Below are 14,234 nucleotides of genomic sequence, written 5' to 3'. Positions count from 1 at the left end.
AACTATTCAGAAGTTACCAAAGTGAACTTCCAGCAAGTAAGAAACTGTGTATGGTCTAAATTCATAGATTTTAATAACAGAACCGTGAGATTTAACCTGACATTTTACACATCAGAGAATAATCTGTATTTATTTTTAAAAATTTTAAAAATATCAGATATGCTGGGGCACCACACCACCCAAGAGAAGTGCAAAGCAATTATTTTCAGACTTAATATGTTTGTTTATGTATATAAGAATAGCAATAGTCAGTACCTGAGTGAACAGCCACCTTCTTTACGACATAGTTACTGAGAGCTGTAATCTGGCGGGGAATAGGCACAGTTCCACTAGATATTCCTAAACCCAGCCTTCCATTTGTGGCTTCTCCACAGGCATACACTTTACCTTCTACGGTCACTAAAATGAAGAAAAAAAATGTTTGAAACACCATTAATTTTCACCACTGGAAATGTGTTTCTGCCCTTAAATAAGCACATTTATTTTAAACCTAATATTACCTGCAAAAAGGCTTTTGGATCCTCCAGCTACTTGTACAACATTCAAGGCAGAGAGGGTTTCAGAAAAGGAAGGGACCTTTATCTGGAACAGACAGGAAATAAAGATCATTACAATACACTTTAAATTTCTATACTTTAAAAAGAAGAGCTATTCTGAAGTGATAAACCAGTTAATCTAACAGATTTCTTTTGTTTTGCTTTTTTAAAATATATTAAACTCCCCATATCATTCGGACACTTCACATGTACCAGTTAATATAGACCAGGCAAAAGACAGAAAACAAGAAAAAGCATTTAATATAAACTGAAAAGCTGACCATGATAAATACAAAACCTGAGAAAAAAATGAAATGTGGTATAAACAAGGATTTTCCTCTTAGTAAAGTTTTCTTGAGAAAATGAAACTCAGTTTTGAAGAAAGCCACAACAGCAAAATAAACCTCGTTAAAAGTGTTAACCAACACACTTCAAATCAGCATATGGGAACACAAAACCATAACTGAGTTTTTCAGTAGCAAATGCTTTAGCAGTCTGGATTAGAGACCAGCTCAAGAGGGGGAGTGAGGAGACAAAAGAGACTAGGTAACCTATTTTCTTCATTGCTGCAAAGTCATGGCAGGCTTCCCCGTCCTTTGATCATCTTGGTGGCCCTTCTCTGGACCCCTTCCAGCCTGTCCACATCCCTTTTGTATAGCAGGGACCAGAACTGCACACAGTACTCCAGGTGTGGCCTGACAAGCGCTGAGTAGAGTGGGATGATGACTTCTTTATCTCTGCTGGTGATGCCCTTTTTGATGCAACCGGCATCTTATTGGCCTCTTTGGCCGCAGCAGCACACTGCTCGCTCATGTTGAGCTTCCTGCCCACCAGGACCCCCAGGTCCCTTTCCACAGAGCTGCTCTCCAGCCAGGTGGATCCCAGTCTGTGCTGCCCTCCCGGATTATGTTTTCCCAGGTGCATGACCTTACACTTCTCCTTGTTGAACTTCATAAGGTTCTTGCTGGCCCACTCCTCCAGCCTATCCAGATCTCCCTGCAGAGCAGCTCTCCCTTCTGGAGTGTCTACTTCCCCACTCAATTTGGTGTCGTCAGCAAACTTCATCAGGCTACACTTGATGCCGTTGTCCAGATCACTTATAAAGATGTTGAATAACACTGGGCCCAATATCGATCCCTGGGGGACTCCACTAGTGACAGGTTGCCAGTTTGAGAAAGAGCTATTTACCACCACCCTTTGGGTACAGCCCGTCAGCCAGTTCCCCACCCACTGCACAAGACCACTTGTCTAGGCCATAATGCATTAATTTCTCCAGGAGGAGGCTGTGGGGGACCGTATCAAAGGCCTTGGAGAAGGCCAGGTAGACAATGTCCACCGCCTGCCCCATGTCAACCAGGCAAGTCACTTCGTCGTAGAAGGTCACCAGGTTTGTCAAGCACAATCTGCCCTTAGTGAAGCCATGTTGGCTTTTCCCAATCACGTGCTTCATTTGACTTGTGATGGCCCCCAGGAGCATTCACTCCATAACTTTCCCAGGGATTGAGGTAAGGCTGATGGGCCTATAGTTACCCGGATCCTCCCTCGAGCCCTTCTTGTAGATAGGGGTAACATTTGCCTTCCTCCAGTCCTCTGGGACATCCCCCATTCTCCATGACTTCTCGAAGATTATGGAGAGTGGCCCTGCAATGATGTCAGCCAACTCCCTCAACACCCTCGGGTGGATGTCGTCAGGGCCCATCGATTTGTAGGGGTCAAGCTCCTGTAACAATTCATGCACTAACTCTTCCTTCACTGATGGTGGGTCTATGTTTGGATCAGCCAGGAATTTCGTTCCCAAAGCCTGGGACCCAACAGTGTTGGTAAAGACAGGTGAAGAAAGTGTTGAGGACCTCTGCCTTTTCAGCATCATTGGTGACTGGCTATCCTATTCTGATTAACAGTGGGCCTATGTTTTCCTTCTGTTTCTGCTTGTCATTGACATACCTGAAGAAACCTTTCCTGTTATTTTTGACATCTATGGCCAGTTTCAATTCAAGCTGGGCTTTTGCTTTTCTAACTGCATCTCTGCATGATCTCACAATGCCCTTGTAGCTCTTGACGGTTAATCCTCCACTTCTCCATCTCTGGTATGATTCCCTTTTGCATTTGAGCAGACTCAGGAGTTCATGGTTGAGTCAAAGGGGCCTCTTGCTCCACTTACTTCCCTTTCCTTTATAGGGGATAATCTGGTTTTGTGCTTCCAATAGAGAGTTCTTGAAGAACTCCCAGCACTCACTAGCTCCTTTATCTTCCCTGGAGGTGTCCCACAGGATGCCTCCCAACTGAGCCCTGAGTGAGCTGAAGTTTGCTCTTCTAAAATCCAGAATCCTTGTCTTAGAACTGACCTTCAGCACACTCAGCAGGATCCTGAACTCCACAATATTACGATCACTGCAGCCAAGGCTATCACTAACCGAGATATTACAAAGCAGGTTTTCTCAGTTTGTGAATAGCAAGTCCTGCAGGGCCTCATTCCTGGTTGGCACATCTGACATTTGTATGAAGAAGCAGTCCTCTATGCATTCCAGGAACTTGGTGGATGACATGCGAGCTGCTGTACTGTTCTTCCAGCAGATGTCTTTTTTCTAATTACTGTACCAGCTGCAGGTACAAGTAATACATAGCAAGTTCACCAATACCTTCATTTCATGCACACAAACTCAAAAGGAACAGAATACGTATAGAGTGCTATACATTTTTAGAACTCCATCATCTAAAACAAATGATTAAGTGGCTGCTAAAAATCAAACTGGACTTCAGAGTAAAAACCAAAAGGCAAATTTTCTCCAATTCTCCACCCAGCAGATATCTACATATCTTAACAGTAAAAAGCCATTAAAACCTACTCTTCGTAGCTTTTGGTAATAAACTTTTAAATTCTGATCAAATTTTAATTAATTTTGAGTTGTGTGAGACTTGTACATTTTACTTTTGTGTGTTTTGTACTCAAGTATGAAAAAAACAAACATACCTTGGAACCTTTTAGCCCTCCTAGCTGGTCTTTGTCATTCAGTCCCCAGACAAAAACTTTGGTTCTTATTGTAGCTGCAGATTCAAGCCCAGCTGCCTTCTTTCTAACAAGACTGAACATATTGAGAAAAAAAAAACCGAAGTCAATTTGCTATAGCATAGGCACCTTTTTACTGTATTTACTGATTTTGCAGTTGGAACAGTGGCGGTACTCAAACTACACCATCACAGTTAACTGGTGGCTACAACATATAAAAAAAAAAAAAAAAAGCCCAGAATATTTTGCTGAGCAGTGGTAAATATACATATCAGGTTTTTAGCTAGGTTTTCAACTCCAAATATACTGCAGACACAGAGGAGTTGTACGAAATGCTACCACCTTACCAGTGTGATAATCTTAAAGAAGTTATTTATCAACAAACAACCTACTTACAATTCTGACAAACTAAGATACCGATTTCTTGTTACTGCCATTCAACCTAGTTAAGTTGATCTTCTTACAACAATCTCCTGATTGGAATATATAGGCACTAAGGTTCATTATCGATCACCCAATGCCCCTGCAGTTACCTACCTCCCAGTGTTAGCTTTATCGTCATCCTCTTCCTCATTATCAGAAGCAAGGAAAGGGACTGCAGCCAAATCTTCATCCTCTGCACGTATACGTCCCAGTATGCTGAGGCCATGTATTTTGCAATCAATTCCAGAGCTTCTGCACTGCTTGATTGCAATCTCAATATACCTGTGGTACTAAGAAGAAAAAATTAAATTGCTGTCTTTCGGGTCTTACATAACTTTATAAAATATACAAAAGAATTAGAAATTTTTCTTGACTTTGTCACTTAACAGAATGAATCTTTAACACTGAATATTTGGCTTTTCAGCCCTACATAATTCAAACTTCAAGATAAATACGTGGCCTCATCCATTTGAGAATGCTTTTACTTCCAGTCTTCTGAATATTCATTATGCATTCCTACTTGCTGTTACTGAAAGATGATCAAAACTACTATCCAAACTAAGCTTTATCATCCCCAAAAAATACCCCCCAAGTTTACTGGCATGTCTTCTTGGTTCACAGGTATATTGATTTACATAAAAAACCCTAAAGTATCTTTACTACTAAGGCTATTATAGAGTTACACTGTGATTATGGTAAATTTTATCAGGATAATTACCTTTACTAAACTGCCAGCAATAGTCCTAATTTAGACAAAAAGTAAAATACCATGCTTTAATAAACACAACAGTGCTTTTCATCCATCTCTTGCAGCAAAATATTTTTCTGGTGCATACAAGAGTAATTCTCACACAAACTTCACTTACTTCTGTACAATCACTTAGAAGAGGCACTGTGGTGTCTGTAGGATTTATATTGATTGTCTTTAGCTCTATAAGGTTATTTAAGGAATTTCCCCCTAGAAAACAAAACATGGAAAGAAAGATTTTAAGATATGGTGCTGTTTCATAAACAGGCACTATGCATGCTAAACAGATTACTATGTTAACTGAAACCAGATAAATATCTACTGTTGAATGTACCAAAAGTATTTCTCAGACTTCTCAGAGAACATGCACATACCTGAAACTACAACTAAAGAAGGCATGTAACTGCTGTCTGCAGGGTCCACTATCATCTTCAGTCTGTGAACAAGAACATCTGGAAAAATCTCCAAGCGAATCCAGTGCTAGGGGAAACACAAATAATTCCATTTTCAGATAGAGGTGTTAGGATCACCATAAGGTTAACAATAATAAACATTTGCTGTTTTTGAAGAAAGCACAAAAAACATTTGTGAACGGAAAATGACCTTGTGAACTTCTCACCTGTCCAACAGCAAATACAAAAGAAACAGCTGCAGCAAGTTATTCATTTCACTCAAAAGCAACACCAATGAGAAGGCTGAGAAAGCCCAATACCACTGAGATCAAGAAATGGGATGTATTGTAAATCTCTGACTGGTTACAGTCTGTAGACAGCCTAAGAAGGGTTCTTAGGGATATGCTCAGCATGGCCAGCAATGAGCATCAAAACACAATGGACAGAAGCCTAGCTGCAAATCCTGGTGCCTAGGTTGGCCATAGAGCAGTGCTGCAAGCCAATAAAACTGGTAAAACCACAAACTAAGCAACAATGCTTATATGTTATTATAAATGATCTGGATGCAGGAGCCAAGTGTACATTAAGCAAGTTTGCCAAAGACACTAAACTAGGAGGAGCTGTGGGCTCCCTCGAGGGTAGAAAGGCCTCACAGAGAGGTCTGGATAGACTAGAGCTGTGCAATCACCAACCGTATGAAATTTAAGAGAGAGTGCTGGATACTCCACTTGGGGTGGGGTAATCCTGCTTATACATATGAAGTGGGGGACACAAGGCTGGAGAGCAGCCCTGTGGAGAGATCTGGGTGTTTGGGTTGATGGCAAGTTGAATATGAGTCAACTGTGTGCCCTGGCAGCCAAAAAGGGCAACTGCCTCCTGGGGTGCACAGGACAGCTAGCTGGTCAAGGGAGGTGATTGTCCCACACTACTCCACACTGGTGCGGCCCCACCTCGAGTACTGTGTGCAGTTTTGGGCACCTCAGGCTATTAGAGTGTGTCCAGGGGAGGGTGCCCAAAATGGTGAAAGGCCTTGATGGCAAGACTTATGAGGTCACTTGGTTCGTCCAGCTTGGAGAGGAGAAGGCTAAGGGGTGACCTCACCGCAGCCCACAGCTTCCTCAAGGGGGGCAGCAGAGAGGGAGGTGCTGATCTCTTTCGGGTGACCAGCAATAGGACACGAGGGAATGGAATGAGGCTGCATCAGGGGAAGTTTGGATTGGACATTAGGAAAAGGTTCTTCACTAGATAGTGGTCGGTCACTGAACAGGCTCCCCAGGGAAGCGGTCACGGCACCAAGCCTGTCAGAGTTCAAGGAGCAACCGGACAACGCTCTTAGTCATATGATTTAGTTTTAGGTAGTCCTGCAAAAAGCAGGTAGTTGGACTCAATGATCCTTATGGGTCCCTTCCAACTTGAGATATTCTATGAGTCTATGCAAGCGGGGGAGTGGTTGGAGACAGTTTTAGCCAGTGAGAGCATAGGTGCTTTTTGTATTGCAACTAACTCACTCAAGTAAAATATAATCAATGTGATTGTTAAGAACAATTGTCATCAGTTATACTGAAAAGGAAATTATAACCATTTAACCAACTACAAAATAGAATAATTACCCTGTATTACAAAAATCACACAAATTCCTTATAATTCACATGAAATAATTAGAAAGAGGAAGCACAGCTTTAAAAAAACAGGCACATTTACTATGAAGAAACATGGTTTTGTACTTCAAGTGTCTGTTTTTACTACTCTTCTATCTCACACGAAGGTAAGAAACAAATATATTTCACTAAGGTAAATACTTATCTTCCTAAGAAGAAAGTGTGCCAGAATAAACCAGTTATGGCTTAAAGTTACCTTTCCTTGTGATCCAGAAGACTGCCAGCACTGCTCACTACCATCAATAAGACGTGAAGCCTGATTCACAGAGGATGAGACATTCAAATTCTTAACTATTCTTGACCAGTCATCCAGTAACATTCCCCGCTGACTACTATGCCGTCTCTTCAGCTGCTTTCCAGAACGCCCACAGAACACCGGAGACTGACCTACATGGATAAGTGAAACATTAAGCACGTACCTCTCAAAGAAAGTTGTTTTTATTAAATCCATAAGCAATGTCAAAGGAAATAGAACAAAACAAAGATTTCAGGTACGTAGTCTAAAAGTAGAATACAGAAGCACATCGCATAGGTATGGTAATACTATTCACACTTAAAAGGCATAGTTCAAGATTTATTTATTTTTTAAAAAAAGGAGTTTCAGGGACTTTACCTGACTACAAGTTTTCATGCCTGTCCTTTGCGATAGTCATACTTTCTATTCTTATATTTACAATTGATTTGTACCAAGAAACCAAGCATAATTTTATTAAAAAAATAAACATTTAAAAAATTGAAGAAAACTACTCTCTTCAGGAATAGAAGATATTAAGTGTAATTCCTAAAATCGAATTATAAAACATCACAGGGGCATTTCCTTTTGAAATACAAATCAAAATTTATGATGATACATACTTCAAAATACAGGCCCACATCATATGCTATGGTCGTGCACAAAATTAATATGAAAAGTACGAAACTAACCCTCAACAGAAACCCCTTAGAGAAGAGTAGACATAGCTAAGGTACAACACCCAAAAATTCCCAACCTTGTTCAAGAATAAGGTGGCTTAGTGAGTTGTTGATTTCCTCCGTGGAAAAACCCACTTCTACTCCCCTTCACTGATCTTTGCAGCTTCAAGAAAGCCTGAGTAAAAGAATATTGCAACTCCTCTACCCTATCCAGGGCAACGGGAAGGATTACAGATTCACACCATACTAGCTGTACAACCACATTAACCGATTCCTTAATGGAAAGTCTTGCCCTTTAGACAAACCATCACACACATGCAATGCATGCTCATGATTTCTGGCAGGGAATCAGTTTTGTTAATTTTCAAAATCAATTAGACAGGCTACGTTTAAATATGAGGTGGTTTAGTTCAGATGCCAGCATCACCTTGCAAATACGAGGGATCAGACTGATTTTTAAACAGGTGGAAAGAAATAAAAGCTAGTGTCAGGTAAGTTTTGCATAATAATGCAAAACCCAAAAGTTTTGGAGTTAAAATGGCTGCACCTGTTCTTACCCTAGAAACAAAAAATTCTGATAATGAGTCTTTCAAAAGACTTTCCTTTTCTACAACACCTCTCTGGAGTCTCTGCAACATGGAGAAAATGAGGCAACAGCCATCACACACTGAGAGCCAAAATTGTTGAAGAGCAACTGAGGTGTAAGGAGGTATCTTAGGTATTTCAACCTGCATGTACTGTCATGAGGATTCCATTCACACACATTCAGACTTATAGCAAAAGGCAGATTAAAGAATTATACATTTTACTCTCAGTGTAGCTGAAAACACAGTTCTGACATTAAAAGTCACTGTCAAGTAGCCATATTCTTGAAACTTTAACACTGCAAAGAAAGCTTAAGGGTTGATGTTTTGGTGCAGTCCACACGTGCAATTACAGCAGTGCTATGATCTGCTAAAAATGTTTTGTTGTCTAGAGGGTCAGTCCAAACACTAATTTTTCATTATGTTAAGGAGCAGAAATTTAAAACTGTTTTAAAAACAAATTCAATGCATTTTAAATTAATCTAAGAAATAATTAGATTCTGAAACTTACCTGGTTCATTTATTCTGCCAAAAGTATGTCGGGTGTTATGCTTCCTGGTTTTAAAACAGGTTTCACAAAAGTCAAAGTCATCACAGTTTCTGCATTTGAATCTAGGCCCATTAATAGGAAACATCTGGCAACCATCACACCTGGTTTCACAAAAGAACAATGAGTAAATATATTTCTAGCAGTTTTTATGGTAGAAGTTACTTGTAACACCAGTCAAGATAATGGAATCAAGACAACAAGGCTAAAGGATAACCCATATACATTAAGAAAAACGTAAATCATCACTTACGTGACTCCAGGATGAATGCTGGGGACCAGTTCCATTTCTGACAATAAGCCAGTCCAGTGAGATTGCTGAGGAAAGTCTACAATGACATCTTTTCCATTGGCACTAAAAGCTGTAACAAAAATATGCATAAAATACAATGTGTTGCATATCTCTATAAAATGAAGCAGAAAATGTCCAGTGCAACATCAGAGCAGAAACAGGTAATAGAAGTAGCTTTCCAAAGTAATCGGTTATTTTAATGGAACTATATATTAACCTAATCAAATGGCCTGGAAAGGGGAAGAGTGAAAGTGAGTCCTACAGATTTTTTTAAAGATATATATTATTCTATTTAAATTCCTTGACTCTGTCTTTTTTTTTTTTTTTTAAACAGTTCCCAAAGGGAGGGATTACTTCTAAGCGCAAACAGTATGACCAAAATCTGTACCTCTTCAAAGAATCTAGGCCCCACAGACTACTTCTCTAACATCTCTTACAGCTTGACACTAGTGCACCCCACTTTCTCCTCACTTTCATATAAAGTCTTCAAGTCAGTTATACTTCTTAGAGGAAAACCATTTGTGGTTCATCCAAAGCATAAATGAGAACTACAACAGGAAGCTGCACAGATTCTTAAAGACCTTTACTGTATGCAAATGGAGTGCCACAAAAAGCAGATGAACACACTAACAAAATGGGCTGCCACAGAGTACATATCTATGAATTAGTCACAGACATCAAATGCATTCTATACTCTTTTCATCATGAAATATTCTACAAAACAGTGTGATTTTTAAGTGTGTCTATAAGATTCTCTCCTTAAACACTGCAGAAAGCCTGTGGGGTTTCCAATTTTATTACCTCCCCATGCCCCATTTTGAATATACGTTACCTTTGACAACTCCCACGCTTCGGTGAGTAACTGAGCCCCATTTGTATTTGGGTGTGGTAACAGAGCTTTTCACACGCACTTTGTCACCTATCTTGATATGAGAGGCAGAACTCTGCGGTGGGAATCCTAGCAGTTGCAAGAATAAATGCATGGTGAGTAGGTTTTCTCCCCCAAAAAAATAAACCTCCTTTAGTGTATCGTTCAGTTTTTTATTAAAAAGTAGTTAGCACTGGACTTACCTAAAAGCTCAACATGGATATATCTGACCCAGTAAGTACCACCCTTTTGTTGCCAATCACACTGAACGTTCAGGTCATGCAATCCATCTCGATCCAATTTAATAACTTTGCCTACATCTCCCTCACAAACCTCCTCATAGGTTCTGCAGCACCTAACCATCATGCCCACCTAGGGAAAAAGGACAACAGAATGCCATAGCTATGTAAAGACTTTTGCACCAGAAGGAACATAAGTAGTTTCAGTATAGCTTTTCACCATCATGCTTACCTGAATAATCTCCCTCACATACACAGCATAGTCATCATTACTTAAGAAATCAGCTCGTTTCTTGTAAGTCTGGGTCTCTGTTACAACAGCACCACTCGACTGGAAAAGAAGTCCAAAATATACATACAACAGTTACAAAATCTGTCTTCAATTCAGATAAATAAAATTGTTAGCAGAGACTGAAGAAAACCCAAAACCACACACATGTAATATCCAAGTCGCATGCCAAAATGAGTAAAAATCTTCAATAGGTCAGCTCACTACAGGGCTAACAGTTATGACCTACTTTACTTTAAAGTAAAATTTAGTTTTCAAAATTATTAGCCAAGGAACGTAGCTGCAAATTTTTAACATGTATGAAACAAGCTGAAAGTTGCTATTATGAAATCTGCTTCCCATAGAAAATTAGAACAAAGAGAGTTTGTGAGTAATCTACTTAGCCTTACAGATACACATTCACATTCCACTTCTTAGGCTATTTTGGGGAGGGGGGGGGGGCGGGGGCGGGACACGGGGAACACACACACAGAGACAGGAACCAAACAAAAAACAATCCTGAATGGTAATATCCTACCTAAAGTATACTAGGTTTTTTGTTATATAATACAATGGGATTTAAAGTATTCCCTTAGAAAAACAAGCTGAAAAAAGGGTAAGACTGTAGTTATCAGAAATTGAATTCCAGCTGTAACAAGAATTTTCAGAAAACTTTCTTCTGTTTTGAGTATTTAATGTTTTTTCATTCAAGGCAATATACAGCAGTTTCTCACTGAAATACTGATAAAGATCTCTGAATTCAATGTCAGGTTAATTTCCTTCAAAATATAATGCATTTCTTTCAGTTACGAAATCCAACATGTGCCAGAAAACTCAACATGACTCCTTAAAAAATAAATAGAACTATGGAACTCATTTCATTTTACTGGCAAATCCTTACTGAAACAGTTCCTGGAAGTCAACAGAAGCCTAATACAAATTTACATGAAAGCCATCACACTCAATAGGCATTGTAAAGGTCATTTATCACCAATAAGTGAAAATAGTTTTCATAAGGAAAAAGCTACGTTATTTCACTGATATCTTTCTGCCATTTATTCACTAATTCCTCAGTCACTCCTTGTAGCTAACATACATTTGTTTTTCAGACTAAAGGAAGGGAGGTGGGGGGGAAAAAATGGCAAGAAAAAAAAAATAGAAAGAGGAGTCCCTTATAAATATTACACTATAGCATTGACTATTTTAGATGAAACTGAGATCAACTATCAGGGATGCTTACAGCTACCGCTAGTGAAACATCTACCTGCATTCTACTTTTCCCCTGTGCTACTCATACATAAACATTTATAGATTATTCTTGAGTCCTTTATGACATGCCTTAGAAACATGTGGCAAATGTGGCCCTTGTTACAGTCTTGAAAGCTTGAGACAGCAGAATATCCTTGTACTCTAACCAAGTTCATAAAAAGGAGGAAGTACAAAATTTGCAGCCAGCTAGCATGACTCAGGTTTTAGTAAGTTGATATTTACCACAGGGCAAGCAGCTTCAGCTTCTTCTACCTCCTCTGCTATTTCCTCATCTGAATATTCATCAGAGATAGTATCAGCATCAGAGAGATCCGTAATTTGAACATCAGGGTGATGCAACAACCAGTCAACCAAGGCTTCCACTCCTAATACAGAAAACAAACTCAGTCTGTCTCTAAGGGATTCTCTGACATCCTTAAGATTGTATCCAAAAAGAGCAGTAACATTTGCTCCCCTGTAAGTAGCATTTTCATCTGCTTGCCACTTTTCTTCTCCTTCTAACATCATTAATTTAACTAAATTAAATACCTGGTAATCCAGAAGCACTTCCAGAGGTTCCAGACAGAGACTTTAGTGCAAATTCTATGTTTTTCCTAGGGAAACCCATTTCCATAACTTGAACTACAATGGGGAGGGGTGGAATTGGAGATTGCTTGCGTTTCTTCACTTTTGTGGGTCGGATATGTTGCACTGTGATGGGTGTTGTAGCTTCACTAGAACTGCAGTCTTCAAACACCGGAGTTGAAGGATGTGTAGACTCTACAGCCAGATACTGGCATACTGCCAAAGCAGCAGCCTAAATGAGAACAAATAAATCAGTCCAAGTAGCACAAGCATATTTAGAGTGTGTTTTTGTGTGCATGTGCCTGAAATTAAAGGTGATTTGCCAGAAGGGGTTCAGTGTCACTTTTTTTTTTTAAGCCTATAGTTTAACAAGTTTCAACTGGAATGTGAATTAAAAAGACTTATTTATTAGGTTACTTATTAGCAGAAAACAGAGACTCTACCTCAAGCTCTTGTTTGTCAAATATTGCTTTCACAGGTGACGGTTGCGTAGCAGCTGTCAAGAGTTGCTGTAAAAGAATCATGGGAGGCTGAGGTCCTTCGGGGGACATATCTCCTATGTCGGGGGAGGCAACAGCTCCATCCTCTTGAAACAAAAACATATTACATTGTTTTGGTTAAAATAATAAGTCAATCAGGAGACTTATTTTGGGGCCTGTTGGTTGATCAAACATTGTTATTTCTCCCATATTTCTCCAAAGGAATCACGCATTTGTATCATGTGTGCCACATGTCTAGCAGAAACTGCTCAGTGGGCAGTGAATTTGCAAAAGTATCTTCTGAGTTCACCTTTTTCCAATAACATTATTATACAGTGGTCCTTCCAGTATAAAACACTTTATATAGACAACCAACAATCTCACTGATCCCCAAAATGTTGGCGCATACTTTCAGGATTGAGTCATTTCCCCCTCTAATACACCTCTTGGGAAGAGCTCCCTACAGATATTCATTGCCCCTTCAAGAGTACACCTTCTTTGAATCGACTGCCTCACAATTCTGCAACTTTTGTATTTGATTTTCTATTCTTGTTGGCATAAACATGAATGTTTCCTAGATCTTTACTGTGGCTATCTCAGGAAAGTGTACTCACTCTTCATCTACCTTCAACAAAAGGAAGTTCTCATATTTGAAAGAATAACAAAACAGTTATTAGTCCTCATGTTCTTAAACAAAACAGCATAAAAAAATAAAAAAGTTGGGTGGGCTCCCCACCACCCGCTTAAAAATCACATTCCATTCCTGGAAAAAACCTGATCATTCTGTTGACTTAAAATTTGGCAACTGACAAAAACCCCCAGAAACATACAAATCAACTGAATTTATTAATATATTTAAAGACATTACATGCTTCACAAATGCCCAAAAGAATTAATATAAACTATAAGGGCATCAATAGCTATCCTGGAAGCTGACAGAGCCATCTTCTTCATTTTTATATGTAGAATGAATGTATATAAAGAATGAATTCAAATTATTAAAACTACAATTCCTTAAAGTCCTTCTAAGACTATGCTTAAGACACTGTACCCTGGGACTTGTTTCACTGGAAAATGCAAAATATTTGAAGTGAAAGAAATAGCCAATTGAGAACTCATACTTTAAGCTTTGAAGCAGAAAAAGAAACCACTGCAAAAAAAACCCACAAGTTTTTAAAAATTACTTACAAAGCTTACTACCTACCTACAGAGGACTTACAAATGTAGCTAACTCTAATATTTCAAGCTTCAACACATGATCCACTTAACCTTCAAAATGTAAGTTAAAAAGTCAAAATGCTTTTTATGTATAAGGTTAAAACATTCCTGCATTTTAATTTCTGATTTTTAATCTTCAGAGGGCAAACATGAGTTCTAGGCTCCAGCTGCCATTAGCAAGGATTATAACCACATAATCTATCTACCATCTAAACAAACAGCAGCATACT

General features: G+C 39.1%; 1 protein-coding gene across 6 annotated transcripts in view; it reads right to left on the bottom strand.

The window, feature by feature from the left end:
* Nucleotides 1–14,234, bottom strand: part of HERC2 (HECT and RLD domain containing E3 ubiquitin protein ligase 2) — a 115,336-nt gene that overhangs the window by 40,393 nt on the left and 60,709 nt on the right. For all 6 annotated transcript variants that reach the window (XM_064438268.1, XM_064438302.1, XM_064438286.1 and 3 more), the window contains exons 45-59: nucleotides 12,751–12,893; nucleotides 12,272–12,539; nucleotides 11,966–12,108; nucleotides 10,439–10,537; nucleotides 10,171–10,339; nucleotides 9,932–10,057; nucleotides 9,061–9,169; nucleotides 8,772–8,911; nucleotides 6,961–7,151; nucleotides 5,089–5,194; nucleotides 4,833–4,924; nucleotides 4,081–4,256; nucleotides 3,508–3,619; nucleotides 501–582; nucleotides 256–399 (exon numbers count right to left, since the gene is read on the bottom strand). In XM_064438268.1, the coding sequence (XP_064294338.1) occupies nucleotides 256–399; nucleotides 501–582; nucleotides 3,508–3,619; nucleotides 4,081–4,256; nucleotides 4,833–4,924; nucleotides 5,089–5,194; nucleotides 6,961–7,151; nucleotides 8,772–8,911; nucleotides 9,061–9,169; nucleotides 9,932–10,057; nucleotides 10,171–10,339; nucleotides 10,439–10,537; nucleotides 11,966–12,108; nucleotides 12,272–12,539; nucleotides 12,751–12,893 (2,100 nt within the window). The remainder of the gene's footprint in view (nucleotides 1–255; nucleotides 400–500; nucleotides 583–3,507; nucleotides 3,620–4,080; nucleotides 4,257–4,832; nucleotides 4,925–5,088; nucleotides 5,195–6,960; nucleotides 7,152–8,771; nucleotides 8,912–9,060; nucleotides 9,170–9,931; nucleotides 10,058–10,170; nucleotides 10,340–10,438; nucleotides 10,538–11,965; nucleotides 12,109–12,271; nucleotides 12,540–12,750; nucleotides 12,894–14,234) is intronic.

Source organism: Phalacrocorax carbo, chromosome 1, assembly GCF_963921805.1.
Source record: "Phalacrocorax carbo chromosome 1, bPhaCar2.1, whole genome shotgun sequence".
Taxonomy (NCBI): domain Eukaryota; kingdom Metazoa; phylum Chordata; class Aves; order Suliformes; family Phalacrocoracidae; genus Phalacrocorax; species Phalacrocorax carbo.
This window is presented reverse-complemented; position numbering and strand designations above follow the sequence as displayed.